At 35.2% G+C, this 18,930-nt stretch overlaps 1 protein-coding gene and 1 pseudogene across 1 annotated transcript; both read right to left on the bottom strand.

Moving 5' to 3' along the window:
* Positions 1-840: 840 nt before the first annotated feature.
* On the bottom strand, positions 841-1,782 carry LOC119536309 (annotated as a pseudogene).
* Positions 1,783-11,351: 9,569 nt separating this feature from the next.
* LOC119536321 (olfactory receptor 502-like) lies at positions 11,352-12,297 on the bottom strand. Its single transcript, XM_037839079.1, has one exon. It carries the CDS (start codon positions 12,294-12,296, stop codon positions 11,352-11,354), a length of 945 nt encoding a protein of 314 aa, XP_037695007.1. The 5' UTR covers position 12,297.
* Between the last annotated feature and the right edge of the window lie 6,633 nt (positions 12,298-18,930).

Genomic DNA, 18,930 nt, shown 5'->3' with positions numbered 1-18,930 from the left:
CACTAAGCCTATCCCGGACAAGTCACAATTTCAGGGGAGAAAACAGTCCATTCCTTTGGACTTTCCTGCGCAAAAGGTGGCCTGACCATGAACAAGTAACGTCTGGGCGTGTTACTCCCCATCTCAGTGTCATCCAATGAGCTGGATTCTCCTTCTGGAAATTGTTCCTTGTTCTTGCTGCACTCAGTTCATGAGGAATTCAAGAAACTTACCCTTTCTCATAGAGAAAATCAACTCCTCTAACCTGAATAAATAATTCACGGTATTGACTTTGAGTCTCATCTTCTTCTGTTGAGAACTCCTATGTCCAGGTTAGAGTCAGAGGCTATAAACACAGGCCAGAATTTTATGGGTCCAGGAAGTTCATTATCAGCAGATAAACTTTCTACAGGCAGACAATTTCCAGGAATTTTACTCTCTGTTGCATTTTGTCATTTCCCCTCAGAATCCACCTTGTTATAATTGTAATTATCAGGGTTCTCTCAGGATGAGTTGTTGATGAAAATGCACACACTCTTAAAGCTATGAAGGAATACTAACTTAACTTATGGCTGAGAACTACTTTTCAAAAAATATATGAATACAAATTTAAAAAGATTTTCAGCAAATTAAGTATTTTTTCATGTAATTAATTTGTTTTTAATGAAAAATTCATTTCAGTAAGGTATCTCATTGTCACCATCTGATTTTTTATTTTATATTGGAAAATCTACCTTCCATTTTTTAGGAGCTTCAAACTGTATTATGATATATGGATGTATTGTGACCATAGGAACTCAATTGTTTTTCTTATGTTCATGTTATATTATTACAACAAACCCAAGAAAATTAAATGTTTCCTTAAGAAAATATTTTTCTACGAAGCTCTCTCTTCAGAGCACCCTTAGTCTTATTATTCCCAAGACTGTAGATGAGAGGGTTCAACATGGGGATCACCACCATGTAAAACACAGACACGATGTTGTTTTCCCAGTTGAGCAGCTGGATTTGGGCATCACATCATAAATGAATGTAATTGTACCATAACACAGAGTGGCCCCTGTGAGGTGGGAGGTGTGGGAGGAGAAGGCCTTGTTGTATCCCTCAGAGGCGGGCATCTTTAGAATGGTGATGAGGATGTAGGCGTAGGAAACGACTATGACAAACACTGTTTTCAGTGATAGACCCAGCAGAACATGAGGGAACAACTGCAAGAATACTAATATCAGAACAGGAAAGTTTAACTAAAGGAGCAAAATCACAGAAAAAATGATTGACTCAATTTGGTCCACAGAAGAATAAAAAGAAGGAAATAGTATAAATTGAAGCATTGAGAAAACCACCTATATAAGCCACAGAGAGTAACTGGACATAGATTTGTTTGGACATTTTGGTTGAATAAAGCAGTGGGTTGCAGATTGCCACAAAGCGATCATATGCCAAAACTGCCAGTGGGAAGCCCTCAGCTGTCCCAAAGAAGACGGCAGAACCAAGCTGGATGGCACATCCAGAATAGGAGATTGTGTTCCTCTCCACCAGGAAGTTTACAAGCATATTGGGAGTGACAGATGATGTATAGCCTATGTCAGCAAAAGCCAAGTGTCTCAGGAATAAGTACATAGGATGATGGGGCTGAGAAGAGATTCTGATAAGAATGATTGTGCTGAGATTGCCAGATACAGTCACCAGGTAGATGCATAGGATGACCACAAAGAGGATGACCCGCAGTTTGGGATCATCTGTTAAGCCCAGTAGAATGAATCCTGTCACTGCAGTGTGGTTCCCATCCACCAGGGAATCCATTAGACACTGTTGCTGGTATCAAAGAGAGCCTGTGATGGACAAATTATATTAAAGAAGTTATGAATTTACTGGTTTCATTTTCTTTACTAGGCTTATGGGAAGTTATGATAAATAAAGCTGTATCATTCAAGCATTAATGCATCATGCAATAATGAGTGTACCAGTATTTTCAAAATTGTTTTAAAGAAACACCAGAAGTCTTCCTTCAAATAATGTTGCTTTCATTTTCATATTTTTTCAAAAATATCTTTGAAGTTGCTTTAGAGCTAAAGAATAATAAATGACTGATGAAAATAAAAAAATACTAGACTTCAGTAAAATAAGTAAGATATATTTATTTAGTTGTGTAATGAAGTCTTAGGAAACAAATTTATTATGTGCTTCCTAAGAGATAAGCACACAGCTACAATTTATATATACTTATGTGGTTGTAACTTATTTTCCATTCAATATATTAAGTAATTTCATTATTATTTTAAGAGGAGTAAAGTGGGTCTGGAAAGAAATTATGTAACTTGCACAAGGCTACACAGCAGTTTGTGAGTTAGAGTATGTATTCTGGGCAGTCTGCCTATGATCTATTTCTTTACTACATATACTTTATAATTGAAGTTAATTAATATTTACCAGGAAGTCCAACACACTTGGGTATGGTGGATAACCAATTAGCCTTTAAGTTCTGCGGCAGGTAATATATAAAAGAGATGTCTAGTTAGTTACTTATCTGACAAAGTGTATCAGTTAAGCTGTACTATTTTTTTAAAAGAGAAATACAACTGTTGCAGATACTTTTACCTGAAAGGAATTTCAAATTTGGGTTATGAATGAGATCACCTATTATAAATTTATTGAATATTTTTAAATGTTTATGTTCTAAAATATTGTTCTTTTATCAAGTAGAATGAAATATCAGTGTAATCACTATGAAAAATCATGTTTGATATTTAGAATATAATTAAAATAAATTTATTGAAACAAAGAAAATAATACTGTACTGTACCAATGTTTTCTAATTGAAGTAGGAGAAGATGAAATATTATTTTTTCATAATATATAGTTGAATAAATTGTTGCATAAAAAGTTAAGACATTTTCCTGGGATCTCCCAGCTAGTAGACAGGTGACACTCATCTTCAAATTCTCTGACTTTTTATTCTCAGTCTTCTCCAATGCATTTTCTTGCCCAAGAAGGCAGATCATTCAACTCATTAAAAAAAAAATTTGAGTTGTCTTTGAAAGATATTTGCTAGCAACAGATCTCCAGAGCATCTCAAAGCTAGTGGATTTATTAGCATTATAGCTGAATACTGAGTTTATATAGTGTTGAAAGACCATATAAGCTTCTGATGTTAATAGTAGGTGTTCTGGTTTCCTAATGCTGCTGTTATGCAAAATACCAGAAATGGATTGGCTTTTATAAAGAGAGTTTATTTGGTTACAGATGTATAGTCCTTGGGCCATAAAAGTGTTCAAACTAAGACATCCAGTGGGTACCCTCACTGAAGAAAGGCTACTGGCATCTGGAACACCTAGCTGGGAAGACACGTGGCTGGCATTTGCTGAGCCAGGTTTTGTTACAGCTCCTCTCTCAGCTCCTGTCTGTTTTTGGTTCTATCTCCCAGGACGTTTCTCTCTAACTGCCGGGGGCTCCACTCTTAGCATATCCTGGGTGAAAGTCGGGGCTTCGTCTCTTAGCTAAATGACTTCCTGTATGCATCTCCAAGGATTTCTAAGCGTCGGCATCATTCAGCAAATATATAGGCCTGTGTGGCTCTTTTTAAAAGACTCCAGTAAACTAATCAAGACCTACCGTGAATGGGCGTGGTAAAATCTCCATGGAAACATTCAATCAACAGGTCACACCCTAATGAAAAAGATTAATCAATCTATCCCCTCAAGATTGCATTAAAGAATGTGGGTTTTTCTGGGGGACATAACATATCCAACCTGGCACAGAAGGTAAACAAGGAATTCTGGAAACTTGGATTATGCCTGTTTATTCACTCGAAAGAGGTTGTGGAAAGAGAATAACTCAGCTCAGTTGCTTACTAACTGTTAACATCTTTCCTGTTTCCCATCTATGGCTTGGAGTACAGACCATCCTTAGAGAATAAAGTATTCTACAAAGTACATGAAAATCACTATGTCAGATTCATTCACAATACCCAAAATCTTACCTCTTAGAATAAGGGCTAGTCATCTTTCAGTAAGAAATCCAAAGTCATTGTGATTTTATAGCTATCTTTCTTTATTGTTTGCTTTTGAGGATAAGTCTATGAAGACTCTGGAGATTGTAATGTGAATTCAGAAGCAGTGTGGATGATTATCAAATTCTCGAGTGGATATAGAGCAGTTCAAGTCAAACATACACATCAAGTTTTTAAGGATTGTGTCAATTCTCAAGTGGTCAATTTATTTTTTCTAGGTGTTTGTGCATAGTTTTATAATTTTCATTCTATAATTGTTGGGGAGTATAATATAACAAATTATCTTATATCTAACGGCAAGTTCCAAGTTTACTTTGATATTTCTAATTACAGAATACTCAGTACTAAACTTCAGACAAAAGACAAACTTAGCTTTATCCACTCAGTAGATGTTAAGCATACGTATGTTGTATTGATATCTATAAGATATGCCTTTAGGTACCTTGGGGAACAGGAGGTCGAACTTGATGTAAATTTCAATTTTAAATGCAAATGTTCCTTCACAGGAAGAACTTGGAGGTCAGTGTATGTGCTTCTTACATATCCCAGTGGAATCAAGCTGCTAATGCTCTGGCAGTGACCTTTTCCACACACCCCTTGCACTGCCTTTTCCTCCTTGTCTGTCTCACCCTCCCTACTTCTTCACTCATGATTCCTGGGATCGTCTCCCAAATGAACTGCCTACAGCCACATCTTTGTCTCAGGCTCTGCCCTCCGGAAAACTCCAACTAAAATAAGACAGAGATGCATTCCCGCTCCCTACCCCAAAAATAGGACAAAAAAGATATCTGAGAAACCCTCAGATTTGTTGTGTAAGCTATGGAGTAGAAAGGACATAGAGACAGGTGTCTGACTCATTTTATAGTTATTATCCAAAAACCGCAAACCATAAAAATTAAAAATGTAATATTGGGGGGTATTAATATTCAAAACATTTGTTCTTCAAATGGCACCAAGCTAACACAGAAGGGAATATAATATTTGCAATGCATATATGTGAAAAAGGACTTGAGTCCAGAAAAAGGGGTTGGAAAATGACTATGTAAGTAATGTTTTGTTGGAAGACAGCTTTGGCAATTCATTTACACGTTGTCTATGGTAGCTTTTGCACCATGACAAAGTAGAAAAATTATAACAGATACCATGTGCCTATGAGTCTAAATTGTATACTTTCCGGTTCTTTAAGAAAATGTTTCCAAAACTAGAATAGATAAAGAACTGTTAGAAATAGACTAAAAGGAGTAAAACAGGCCAATTAAAAATTGGTGAAACATTTGAACAGACACCTCCAAAGAGATATATAAAAATCCAAGAAACAATTAAAAATGATTAATTTCACAAACTAAAAGAGGCTGAATCTAGAATGTAGTTTACCAGAGTATGGCGTACAGGTAAGGGATAAGGAGTTAAGGCTTCAATTGTACAGTAAAATTGCTTAACTGCATTAGTTTTCAGGAAAATATAAATATAAACCATAGATAGACACTACTACACACCCATTAAAATAACTAAAATTGAAGAAGACTGACAATATGAAACGTTGACAAGGTTTTGGAGAAATTAGGACTCTCAAATAGCAAGTGTAAATGTAAAACTCTGCACCAAATCTGGAAAATGATAATTTATTCACAATTGTACAAATGTGGAAACAACTCCAAAGCCCACCAACATGTGAATATATTTTTAAAAAGTGGTATATTTCTGTAATGAAATAATACTAAACAATAAATGAAACAAACTACTGCTACACCCAACAGGGATGAATCTCAAAATAATTAAGGTGAAGGCAAGTAGTCAGATGCAATAGAGTGAATATTGTATGATTCTCCTTTTACAAAGATATAGAAAAAGTGAACTAATCTATATATTTTTTTAAAAAAAAGCATCAGTTATTGCTTGGAGCCAGGTTCAGGGAGAAGACTGGATTGCCTGTGGGCATGAGGAATAATTGTGGAGTGATTGAAATGTTCTTTTATTTGATTGGAGTAGTGGTTTCATGGGTATATATAATACACAAATCTGATCAATTGTACAATTTAAATGAATGTAATCTATTTTTCATCAAAAAAGCTTTAAAGAAACTACTTAGGAGTATGCAGGATGTTTCTTGAGTGATGGCATTGTTCTTAATCTTGACTAGAGTTTTGATTACATGGGGATATAAATTTGTCAACTCTCCAAACTTTATACCTAATATTTATGTTTTTTACTATATATAATTATGCCTCAATAAATAAAATATAACATTTACAATCTGCTTTTGGGCATTTTAGTAGGGTTTGGGAAGGAATAGAATTTTACGCATGTATTCAGTCCACCATCTGGATTCATAAGTCCCTGCTACAATAGGAATTTTTGAATGAATTTGCAATTTCTTTGGAAAAAAAAATAACAGTTGAGATTTTCTTTGTAATTATGTTAATGCTAGAATTTAATGTACTAAAAATTGTCATCGTTATTCTGTTCAATCTTCCCAGTCCAGAGCATGCTATATATTCCCATCTCTCATGCTCTTTTTGATTACTAGTAATTTTTGGTTGCAAATGGAATACTGCAGATAATAATTGTACTGACTCTGGAATCTTCTGGTTTGTTTGTTTTATGTTGTAGTGGACAGCTAACTTTTCTGTTCTTAAACGAAACACTTTCTCTTACTGGTTTCCAGCAGATAACATCTTTGTTCAGTTCTTCAGCTCCAGATGCGTTTAGGTTTGTTTAGGTGTTTTTCAGTTTGGTGGGTTCCTTTTCTCTGCAGTTCCCTTGATTCCAGGTACCCACCAAATTTTCAGCTGCTCCTCCAGTTCCAAGCCTTGTTCTCTGTAAGCCACTAACATTTCACCCATTCTGCATCCCAAATTGTGTTTGGATTCAGGAATTCATTTAGCCTAAAGAGCAGTAATCTCATAAACTTATGCTATGCGATCACATCTTTAATACCTAGATTCCTCTTTCATTTCCGTATACTATTTCCTCTGGCCTTTTTGTCTATCCCACCTTCGCATAATTTTGAAGGCTGGGAATAGGGAGTTATACTCACCCTTCTGAATCTCTCTCCAGCCCGGGATGGTTCTCTAAATTTCCTATCATACTATCATGCCTGAACTCCAACCTCTGCCAAAACTATTTCACAAAGCTGTTGTTTTATTTGTCATTAGCCCTGTGGGATTTGGAGAGGGTTCTGAGGCGAAAACACTACAAGCACACAATTTTTATTCCTCACCATTGTAGGAATCAAGGGAAAACAATTCTGAGGTTTCTGCCTGTTTTTCATTGCTATCCAGTTTCTTCTGCTATTTTAAAAATATCTTGTCACATTTTCGTAATTGTTGCCTGAGAAAGGGTTATTTTCACTGCTTTATACCACTATTTGCAGTAGCCAAAACTGTTGTCATTGAGCTTTTCAGTTACATTCCCTGTATTGTCATGTTTATTGGCCAAATAAATGAATTATTCTCTTGTGAAATACTTGTACATACCTCTTGCCTCTTTTTCTTTTGAGGGGGTCTTTCTTCCTGTCGATAAGTGTGAATTTTTATATATTACCTATTTGAGACATCTTGTAATGATATATATTACTAACATGTTCTGTTACCCTGTGACCTGCCCTTTTACTTAATAATCTCTTTTGGTGATGAGAGGTTATTCATTTAATATAGTCAGTTGAATCAATAGACTTCTTCAGAGATAGTATATTGGTTTTTGGTATAAGATACTGTTTTTGTTTGCTAAAGCTGCTGAAATGCAAGATACCAGAAATAGACTGGCTTTGAACATTGGGGATTTATTAGCTTACAAATTTGCACTTATAAAGCCATTGAAATTTCCCAATTAAGGCATCAATGGGACAATATCTTCTCTGAGAATGGGTTCCCAGAGCTTGGGCTCCTTTGTCATATAGCAAAAGCACATGGCGACGTCTGCTGGTTCTTCTCTTCCAGGCTTCGTTGCTTCCAGGTTCTGGCTTCAGTGGCTTCCTGTCCTCTTTTGGGGCATTTTCTGTGTGCTTCTCTTAAGCATCTCTTAACTTCTGTGTGTGTTTTATCTTCTTATAAAGGCCTCCAGTAAGAGGAATTAAGTGGATAACATCTTAATTTAAAAACCTAATGGAAAGGTCGCCCCCCACCAATTGAGAAAGCCTTCTTGACCAAAGGTAGAAGAGGAATGAAACAAAGTAAAGTTTCAGTAGCTGAGAGATTCAAATAGAGTTGAGAGTTTATTCTTATGCATTATATAGATATCCCTTTTTAGTTTTTAGTGTATTCGGATAGCTAGAAGAAATACCTGAACCTGTTGAACTGCAACCTAGTAGCACTGATTCTTGAATACAATTGTATAACTGTATAGCTTATACAGTGTGACTGTGTGATTGTGAAAACCTTTTGGCTCACATTCCCTTCATCCAGGGTATGGGGAGATATGTAGAAAAATGGGGACAAAAAGTAAATGAATAAGGGGGTGGGACGGGGGTGATGAGCTGTTTAGTGTGTTCTTTTTTCCTTCTATTTTTATTTTTATTTTTATTTTTTTTGGAGTAATGAAAATATTGCAAAATCGATTGTGTTGATGAATGCACATCAACATGTATATGAGGACACTGTGAACAATTGGTTGTACACTTTGGATGGAATGTAGGGTATGTGACTGTATCTCAATAAAATTTCAAGGAAATGAAAACTGTATTCTAAGTTAAAAATAAAAATTGTACTTAGATATTCCACCAGTTAGGATTTTTCATTTCGGGGTTTGCCTTCACAAATGATGATGATGATGTTGATGATGGTGATGATGATGATGATGATGATGATATGGATTTGGATGTCGTACTATTTTATCAACAGTTTGTTACAAATCATTTGAGGTAAAAATTGAGTAGACAGTAGAAAAAATAAGAAAAATAATAGGTTAATTAGCAGTGGGTAATAGTTTGATGGTTGTCATCACTTACTAGGATATACAGTAAGAATTTCAATGCAGGAGTGAGAACACCTGGATTGCCCTTCTGGTTTACTTTTTCAAAATGTCAGGCTAGATGTGTCAATCATCCACTCTGCAGCAAATACAAAACGGGTATAACAGTGTCTTCCAAGTTTAGACTCCCAAGCACAATGCAGAATGACCCTCAAAATCCCGTTACAATTAATATACTGTAGATCACCTCAAAACCTCAAGCCCCCTTTCCTTAAAAATAGAGAGGTCTAGTTCAGACTCTTAAATAAAGAGAAAGAATGTTTGAAGCACACAATCACACACAAAAGTACCCTCACCTACCAAAAAAGATTTGCACCCAGAGGATTGGACTAAAAGAACATGGCCTTTTCTGGGATATGTAACAGATTGAAACTACAGCAGATACATTGACCTATCTCATGGTGAACAAGTACCTACAGCTTTAATGATTTATTGTTTTTTATCATTACTCAGCACTGTAATTCACCTAGAAATCTCTCTACATATAGCATGAGGTAAGGATCATTTTATTTTCTTGCAAATATTTACTCTATGTCTAATTCTTGGTCTATTTTTTCCTTGTTGTGCTGGTCATTAGTATTCAGTGATTGATGGTAACTATCTTTGAATAATTCTTGCTAGGAAAACCAAGGGTCTGGGAGGAAAAAGCATGATCTGTTTATCACCTTAATCCAAGTTCAAGGCTTGAGATTCCTAAACCTCCAGCAGTGCAAATCTGTACAAGGGCTTGCTTAATTCAGTCTTATCCTTTCCCTGAGACCATTATGAGATCCATTATTCAGAATTCTCAGCCAGACATTACTTAGAATCTGACATCTGTCGCCCTCTCTCCAAACAATGCTAAATCCATGGCCCAGGTGGGTGGCTGATTCTTCTGATTTCTCATATCCCTCAAGGCAAAAGCATTTTTGAGTGCTGTGCTCACCTTTCTAGATTCTCAGACTTTCTGGTGAAGCAATTCCTCTTTGTCCTGTAAGCTCTAGAGTGATTTTAACATATATTTAACATTCCAACATTTCTTTTAGTTGTGCTCATGATGAGAATTGGTTAAAATTACCACACTCTCATTGATGGAACAGAGCCTCAAAGATAAATTATGCTCATATGAGTGGAAGACTTGACTAGCACAAATGTGCACGAGTAGCACCATACTCAACATGAAGTGTCCTCACCTCCTGCAATCCTTTGCTCAGATGTTATTTACTCAGTGAGGCCCACACTGACCATTCCCTGACCCTAGAACATCAGTCTTCTTCTCTCTATCCTGCTTTCTCTTTAGCCATTGCACTTACCACCTCCTAGTACTCTGTATCACTTACTTCTTAGTTTTATTGTCTGTGTCCAGTGCTAGACAATAAATTTCCTAAGGGCACACATCTGTTTGTCACACATTTCTTATTACCTACAAAAGTGCTGGGAATAATATAGATAATATAATTTTTGAATGATTGAAAGAACAATGAATAAATGAAATGATTAATGCCATAATGCTACATAATTTTACTTGCAGAAAAGGTTGCATATTCTGTGTGAAATACCAAAGAGAGAATAGGAAAAAATTAGTGGGTAGTTATCAACATACAGAAGTCGATGAGCCTATCTCAGACAAGTCACAATTTCATGGGAGAAACAGTCCATTCTCTTGGACTTTCCTGCAAAATAGGTGGCCTGACCATGAGCAAGTCACCTCCGGACTTGTTACACACCATCTCAATGTCATCCAATGTACTGGATTCTCCTTTTGAAAATTGCTGCTTGTTTTTGCTCCACTTAGAGCATGAAGAATTAAAAAAAAAAAAAAAAAACCTACTCATTCTCATAGAGGAAGTCATCTCTTCTTGACTTGACTAAAGAATTCACAGTATAGATGTGGGTCTCATCTTATTCTTTGTTGGGATCTCCTACATCCAAGATTAGAGTCAGAGTCTAAAAACACAGTCCTGAATTATATGGTCCAAAAATTCATTATCAGTAGATAGATAAACTTTCTACAAGCAGACAATCTCCAGGAATTTTACTCTGTGTTATGTTTTGTCATTTACCCACAGAATGTACCTTGACATAACTGTAGTTATCAGGCTTACCTCAGGATACAGTGCAGATGAAAATGTACACACCATTAAGTCTATGAAGGTACAGTAATGTAACTTAGGGCTAGGAACTACTTTTTCAAAAAATATTTTAATACAACTGTAAATAGATTTTCAGCAGATTGTTTTGTCATGTGAAGTAATTTCTGTTTTCTTAATGAAAAATTTCTTTTCTTTAAGGAAACTCACTCTTACCCACTGATTTTTTGTTTTTTTTTTTTGCAAAATCCACCCCAAAGAAATTCAATTTTTTTTCTTGTGTTCATGTTATATTATTACAGCAAGCAAGAAAAATTAAGGTCTTATTAAGAAAAAATTTTCCTACCCAGCTCTCTCCTCAGAGCGCTCTTAATCTCTTTATTCCTAAGGCTGTAGATAAGGGGGTTCAACATGGGGATCACCACCAAGTAGAACACAGACACCACCTTGTTCTGGTCAGTTGAGTAGCTGGATTTGGGCATCACATAAATGAATGTAATTGTCCCATAGAACAGAGTGACAGCAGTGAGGTGGGAGGTGCAGGTGGAGAAGGCCTTGTGGCGTCCCTCGGAAGAGTGTATCTTCAGGATGGTGATGAGGATGTAGGTGTAGGAAACGACTATGACAAACACTGTGATCACAATGACGGATCCAGCAGAAAATGAGGGAACAACTGCGGGAATACTGAGATCAGAACAGGAAAGTTTAACTAACGGTGCAAAATCACAGAAAAAGTGATTGACTTGATTTGGTCCACAGAAGAAGAAAAAGAAGAAGGAAAGAGTAAAGGAGGAAGCATTGATAAAACCACCTACATAAGCCACGGAAAGTAACTGGACACAGATTTGTGTGGACATTTTGGTTGAATAAAGCAGTGGGTTGCAGATTGCCACAAAGCGATCATATGCCATAGCAGCCAGAAGGAAGCACTCAGATGTCCCAAAGAATGCTGCTGAACCAAGCTGGATGGCACATCCAAAATAGGAGATTGTGTTCCTCTCCATCAGAAAGTTTACAAGCATATTGGGAGTGACAGATGATGAACAGCCTATGTCAGCAAAAGCCAAGTGACTCAGGAATAAGTACATAGGATGATGGAGCTGAGAAGAGATTCTGATAAGAATGATTGTGCTGAGATTGGCAGATACGGTCACCAGGTAGATGCATAGGATGACCATGGAGAGAATGACCCGAAGTTTGGGATCATCTGTTAAGCCCAATAGAATGAACCCTGTCACTGCCGTGTGGTTCCCATCCACCAGAGAATCCATGAGACAGTGTCGCTGGTATCAAAGAGAGCCTGTGATGGACAAATTATATTAAAGAAGTTATGAATTTGATGGTTTCATTTTCCTTCCTAGTCATATGGGAATTCATGATAAATAAACCTATATCATTCATGCATTAGTGTATCAAGCAATGATGAGTGCACTTGCATTTCCAAAATTGTTTCAAACCAACAGAAAAATTCTTCTGTTAAATAATGTTCCTTTCCTTTTCTTATTTTATATTTTTAAAATTATATTTGATGCTGCTTTAGAGCCAAAGAATAAAATCTATGACTGATGAGAATAAAAGAGTTTTTAGTTTACCAAAATGTAAAATATATATGTATATGTGTGTGTTTCTCTCTCTCTCTCTGTCTGTGCGTGTGTGTATTTATAAAATGTAGTTAGGTAATGAGGACTTGAGAAACAACTAAATTTATTATATGCTTACAAAATTGTAAGCATACAGCTAAACTTTATGTATATATATACATATATATAGTTTAACTTATTTTCCTTTCAATAATTTTATGTAATTTCGTTATTATTTTAAGAATAGGAAACTGAGACTGAAAGAAGTTATATAATTTGCACAAGGCTATGTAGCAATTTGTGAGACAGAATATGAATGCTGGGTAATCTATGGACTATTTCTTTAGTAAATGTGCTTTATAATTGAAATTAAGTAATACTTACCAGGAAGTCCAATACTCTTGGTTATGGGTGGATAACAGATCAGCCTTTAAGTTTTCTGATAGTTAATGTATAGAAGAAATGTCTAGTTAATTACATATCTAGCAATGTGTGTCAGTTAAACTAGACTATTTTTTTAAAAGAGGAAATACAAATGTTGATATTTGTATCAGAAAGAAATTTCAAATTTGAGTTATGAATGAGATGAGTGGTTGTATATTTATGAATATTTTTAAATGATTATGTTTTAAAATATTGTTCTTATTGAAGTAGAATGAAATCAATGTAATTGCCTTGCAAAAACCATGTTTTATATTCAGAATGTAATTAGCGTAAATTTATTCAAACAAAGCAAATGTTTTCTACTGTAACAATGTTTCTAATTGAAGTATGAGAGGATGAAATAGTATTATTTTTACATAATATACTGTTGATTAAATTATAGCATAAAAAGTTAAGAAATTTGCCCAGGACCCCCCCGTTAGTACACCTGTGACCCTCATCTTCAAATTTTCTGGCTTTATTTATTCTTAGCTTTGTCCAATGTATTTTGTTCCCCATGAAGGCTGAGGATTCAGACCCATAAAAAAAAAAGTCTTCTTCAAATATGTTTACTAACAGTAAATCTTCATATCATCTCAAAGCCAGTGGACGTATTAGTATTATAGCTGAGTACTGAATTTATATATTCAGTAAATCTTCATATCATCTCAAAGCCAGTGGACTTAGTATTATAGCTGAGTACTGAATTTATATATTCAGTAAATCTTCATATCATCTCAAAGCCAGTGGACTTATTAGTATTATAGCTGAGTACTGAATTTATATATTCAGTAAATCTTCATATCATCTCAAAGCCAGTGGACTTATTAGTATTATAGCTGAGTACTGAGTTTATATATTCTTGATAGACCATATGAGTTTCTGGTGTTGAGTTTCTGTTGTTAAGAGTAGGTAAACAAGAAATTCCAGTAACTTGGATTATGCCTGTTCATTCACATGAAAAAGATTGTGGAAATAGAGTAAATCAGCTAAAGTTGCTTACTAATTGATTGTTTATTAACATCTTCCCTATTTCCCATCTATGGCTTGGGAATACAGAGGAATCCTCCGAGGGTATAGTGTTCTAAAATAGTAGATAAAATGGAATATGTCAGATTCATTCACAATACCCAAAATCTTACCTCTTAGAATAAGAACTAGTCATCTTTCAGTAACAAATGCAAAGTCATTGTGGTTTTATAGCTTTTTTCCTTATTGTTTGCCTTTGAGGATAAATCTGTGGAGACTCTAGAAATTGTAATGTGGATTCAAAAGCACCATTGGATATTATCACATTCTCAAGTGAATATTGAGCAGATGAAGTCACACAAACACATCTAGTCTTTAAGGATTCTGTCAATTCTCAAGTGGTCAATTTTTTCTTTTGTTTGTATCTAAGTGTTTCTGCATACCTCTATAACTTTCTTTCAATAGTTGGGGAGTATAATATAACAATATTCTTATAGCTAAAGGCAAGTTTCAAGTTTATTTGGATATTTCTAATTTCGGAATATGCAGCACTAAACTTCGGATAAAAGGCAACCTTATCTTTAGCCATTCAATATATGCTCATGATTCATATTTTGAATTGATATTTATAAGGTATGTCTTCAGGTACCTTGGGTAATAAGAGGTTGAACTTGATGTACATTTGAATTTTAAATACAAATGTTTAAAACAGAAACATCCCTCTTCTGTCCTTCATAGGAACAAGTTTGGAAATCTTTCTGCTTCTTACATATCCCAGTGGACTCAAGCCACTGATGCTCTGACAGTGACCTTTTCCACACACCCGTTGTATTGCCTTTTCCTCCTTGTCTCTCATCCTCCGGACTTCTTCACTCCTGATTCCTGGGATCATCTCCCAAATGAACTGCCTTCAGCTACATCATTGTCTCATGCTCTGCCCTCTGGGAAACTCAAACTAAACTAAGATAGAGATGCCTTCCTGCTCCCAACCCCAATAAAGGGCAATAAAGATACCAAGAAATCCTCAGAGTTTGTTGTGAAAGCTATGGAATAGGAAAGACATAGAGACTTGTGTCTGCTCATGCCTGAAAGAGCCTAACATTTTGAAGATGACTGGATCTCTATTCAAGTACAGCCTCAGCCTTCGTTGTTGCTTACCTCTTTCCATTTTTCCTCTATAGCACTAGAGGAGCCAATTGCAGCTTAGTCAGTAAAGGTAGGCTCATATTAATAGGAGGTGTTCCTGGAGAGGCTGACCATCCCCTCCTGCCTCCCTTCTTATACCAGTTTCTGAGCCTGAGTCAGACATAAATTGGGCACTGAGGAATGGGAGCTGAGAGAATTCTTAAATTGGAGAGGATTGAAGGTTTCATTTTAGATTGGTCTAGAGTTTTAAAACATGAAATGAAACCTAATACTTGGAAATACTCTAGTATCTATGGGGTATGCCCATAATTTCATTGGAGGCAGGAGAGAAGAAATTAATAGAGAGGCATTGAATTGAGAGCAGTGAAGAAAAGTATAAGTTGTCTTTTTCCAGTAGAGTACTGAATCTGCTATTCCAGAAATGATAATGTTTTATTTTCATAACATCAGAACTGATTTTTACCTCAGGTGTTTACAACTGCATACAATGGTTATTTCACTTTGATACCTTTGGGTGGGTGGCCTCAATCAAATATTTACATATAAATAAATGTGGGAAGTGATTAAGCCCACATTCAGTTGTGCAAGTGAAAGGTAATATTACAGTCATCAAATGAATGCTCATAAGAAAAGTAAGCTCAGCAGACTATGTGGAACAAAGTCTTGTGTATGACTTTTCGTATTAAGTCAGTGGTCACCTCCTTTTAGACATATGTTAAAGGTAATTAGATGGGAGAAAGGAATTGTTTTCAAGAAATATTACTGAACAACTGCATATTCATAGCCTTTCTGTTTTACCATATACAAAACTAATTGAAATGAGCCATAGATAAAATTATAAAAGTTTACAGAGATAAACATAGGAGAAAATTTTTGCACCTCGCAATAGGCAAAGCAAATATTTTGTAGTTAATTCCCAAGAGCCACAGACCATGAAAGTTAAAAATGATATATTAGTCAATGTTAAAATTCAAAACATTTATTTTATAAATGATACCAAGGAAATACAGAAGGGAGTATAATATTTCCAATTCATATATCTGAAAAAGTACTTGAGTCCAGAAAAAGGTGTTGGAAAATGACAACCCACAGGCTTACCACCTGATTATTTAAGTAATGTTTTATTGAAGGACCGCCTTGGCAATTCATTTACATGTTGTCTATGGCAGCTTTTGTACCACAATGACAGGTTAGAAAAGTTGTAACAGACACCGTGTGCCTACAAGTCTAAATTATTTACTTTGTGGTTCTTTAAGAAAATGATTCCAACCCCTTCTCTAAAATATATAAAGAACTCTTATGTATAGATTTAAAAAAAGAAAGTAAAACAGTCCAATTGAAAATAGGCAAAACATTTAAACAGACACTTCAAAGGAGATATATAAATGGCCAAGAAGGAATTAAAAATGTTTAATTTACAAAGTATAAAAGAGGCAGAATCTGGAATATAGGTTACCAGGGTATGAGGTAGGAGTAGGAAATAGTGAATTAAGGCTTAAAGTGTACAGAAAAAAATGCTTAACTGCATTAGTTTTCAGGAAAATACAAATTTATACCATAGACAGTACTACACACTCATTAAAATGGCTAAAATTGAAAAATACTGACAATATGAAATGTTGCCAAGGTTTTAGAGTCATTAGAACCCTCAGATAGCAAGTGGAAATAGAAATCAGTGCAACAAATCTGGAAAACTGACAATTTATTCACAATCACACAAACCTAGAAACAACTCCAAATCCCACCAAGTGAATGTGGTTCTTTTAAAGAGGTATATTTATATAATGAAATACGACTCAGCAATAAATGAAACAAACTATTTCTATATACAAGAAGGGTGAATCTCAAAATCAGCTGAATGAAAGAAGGGATGAATCTCAAAATCAGCTGAATGCAATAAGTGAATATTGTATGATTCTCAGTTTATTTAAGTAATGTTTTATTGGAAGACAGCCTTGGCGATTCATTTACATGTTATAGAAAAAGTGAACTAATCTTTATTTTCAAAAAACAAATCAGTTGTTGCTTGCAGCCTGGGTCAGGGAAAACACTGGATTACAAAGGGGCAAGGAGAATAATTGTGGAGTGATTGAAATGTTCTTTTACTTGATTGGAGTAGTGGTTTCATGGGTATCTATAATACACAAGTCTGATCAAAATGTACACTTTAAATGGATACAGTCTATTTAAAGTCAAAGAAGTTATTTAAAAAAAAAAACACTTATGAGTATGCAAGATCTTTCTTGAGTGATGGTATTGTTCTTCATCTTAACTAGAGTTTTTATTATATGGGTATGAGAATTTGTTAGCCCTCCAAAGCTTACATCTAAGTTTTATGCTTTTTACTATATGTGACTATACCTCAATAAATGAAATATTGTAACATTTAAAATCTGCTTTCTGGCTTTTTAATGGGTTTTGGTAGGGAGTAAAATTGTATGCAATGTATTCAATCCACCATCTGGATCCAGAAGTCCCTACTAAATAGGAATTTTGGAATCAATTTTTAATTTCTCTAAAAAAAGTACAGTTGAGATTTTCTTTGAAATTATGTGAATGCTAGAGATTATTATACTGAAAATTGCCATCTTTATTCTGCTGAATCTTTCCAATCCACAGCATGCTATATATTCCGATCTGTCATGCTTATTTTGGAATTCTAGTAATTTTTCATTGCAAACTGAACATTGCAGATAACAATTGTATGACTCTGGAATCTTCTGAAGATTGTTGGTTTTATTCTCTGGTGGACAGCTAACTTTTCTGTACTTAAATGAAACACTTTCTCTTACTGGTTTCCAGCAGATAACATCTTTGTTCATTTCTTTCAGCTCCAGATTTATTTTAGTTTTAATGTTTTTCAGTTTGGTGGGTTCATTTTTCTCTGTAGTTCCTTTGATTACAGATACCCACCAAATTTGGAACTGTTCTTCCACTCTAAAGGCTTGTCGTCTGATCCTTTAAGCCACTAATATTTCACCTTTCCTGCATCCAAATTGTGCTTGGGTTCAAAAATTCATTTAGCCCAAGAGCAGTAAACTCATAAACTTATGCTGTGCAGTCCCATCTTTTATGGTTAGATTCCTCTCTGATTTCCCTGTGCTGCTTCCTCTGGTTTTTAGTCCATCCCATGTTTGCATAAATTAGTGTGAGCCTGGGAATGCGGAATTATACTCAGATTTTAGTCTTCCATTCTTCTGCATCTGTCTCCCTCCTAGGATTGTCTCTCTAAATTTCCTACCATGCTGTCATACCTTAACTCCAGCCTACTAACATCAGCTTACAAAGCTGTAGTTTTATTTGTCATTAGCTTTGTCGGATTTGGGGAGTGCTTTGAGGCAATAACCCTACAAATGCACAATTCTTACCCGTTACCACTGCAGTATTTAAAGGAAAACAATTCTGAGGTTTTGTCCTCTTTTTGATTGCTCTGCAGTTTCTTCTGCTATTTTTAAAATATTTTGTCGGGTTTTCATGATCGTTGCTTGAGGATTTGTTTATATCACTGCTTTATACCACTATTTCCATAGTCAAAACTCTTGGCATTGAGCTTTTCAGTTGTATTCCCTTTATTGTCATGTTTATTGGCTAAATATTGTCTTGGGAAATACTTGTACATACACCTCTTGCCTATTTTTCTTTCAGGTTGTCTTTCTTCCTATTGATATGTATGAATTTTATATATTACCTATTTGAGGCACTTTGAAATTTTATATATATGACTGACTTTCTGTCATTCTGTGACCTGCCTTTTTACCTCACAATCTTTGGTAAAGAGATATTATTC

Source organism: Choloepus didactylus, chromosome 6, assembly GCF_015220235.1.
Source record: "Choloepus didactylus isolate mChoDid1 chromosome 6, mChoDid1.pri, whole genome shotgun sequence".
Lineage (NCBI taxonomy): Eukaryota > Metazoa > Chordata > Mammalia > Pilosa > Megalonychidae > Choloepus > Choloepus didactylus.
This window is presented reverse-complemented; position numbering and strand designations above follow the sequence as displayed.

Coding starts and splice junctions, on each gene's coding strand:
- LOC119536321 (XM_037839079.1), bottom strand. CDS start 12,296: ATGGATTCTCTGGTGGATGGGAACCACACGGCAGTGACAGGGTTCATT.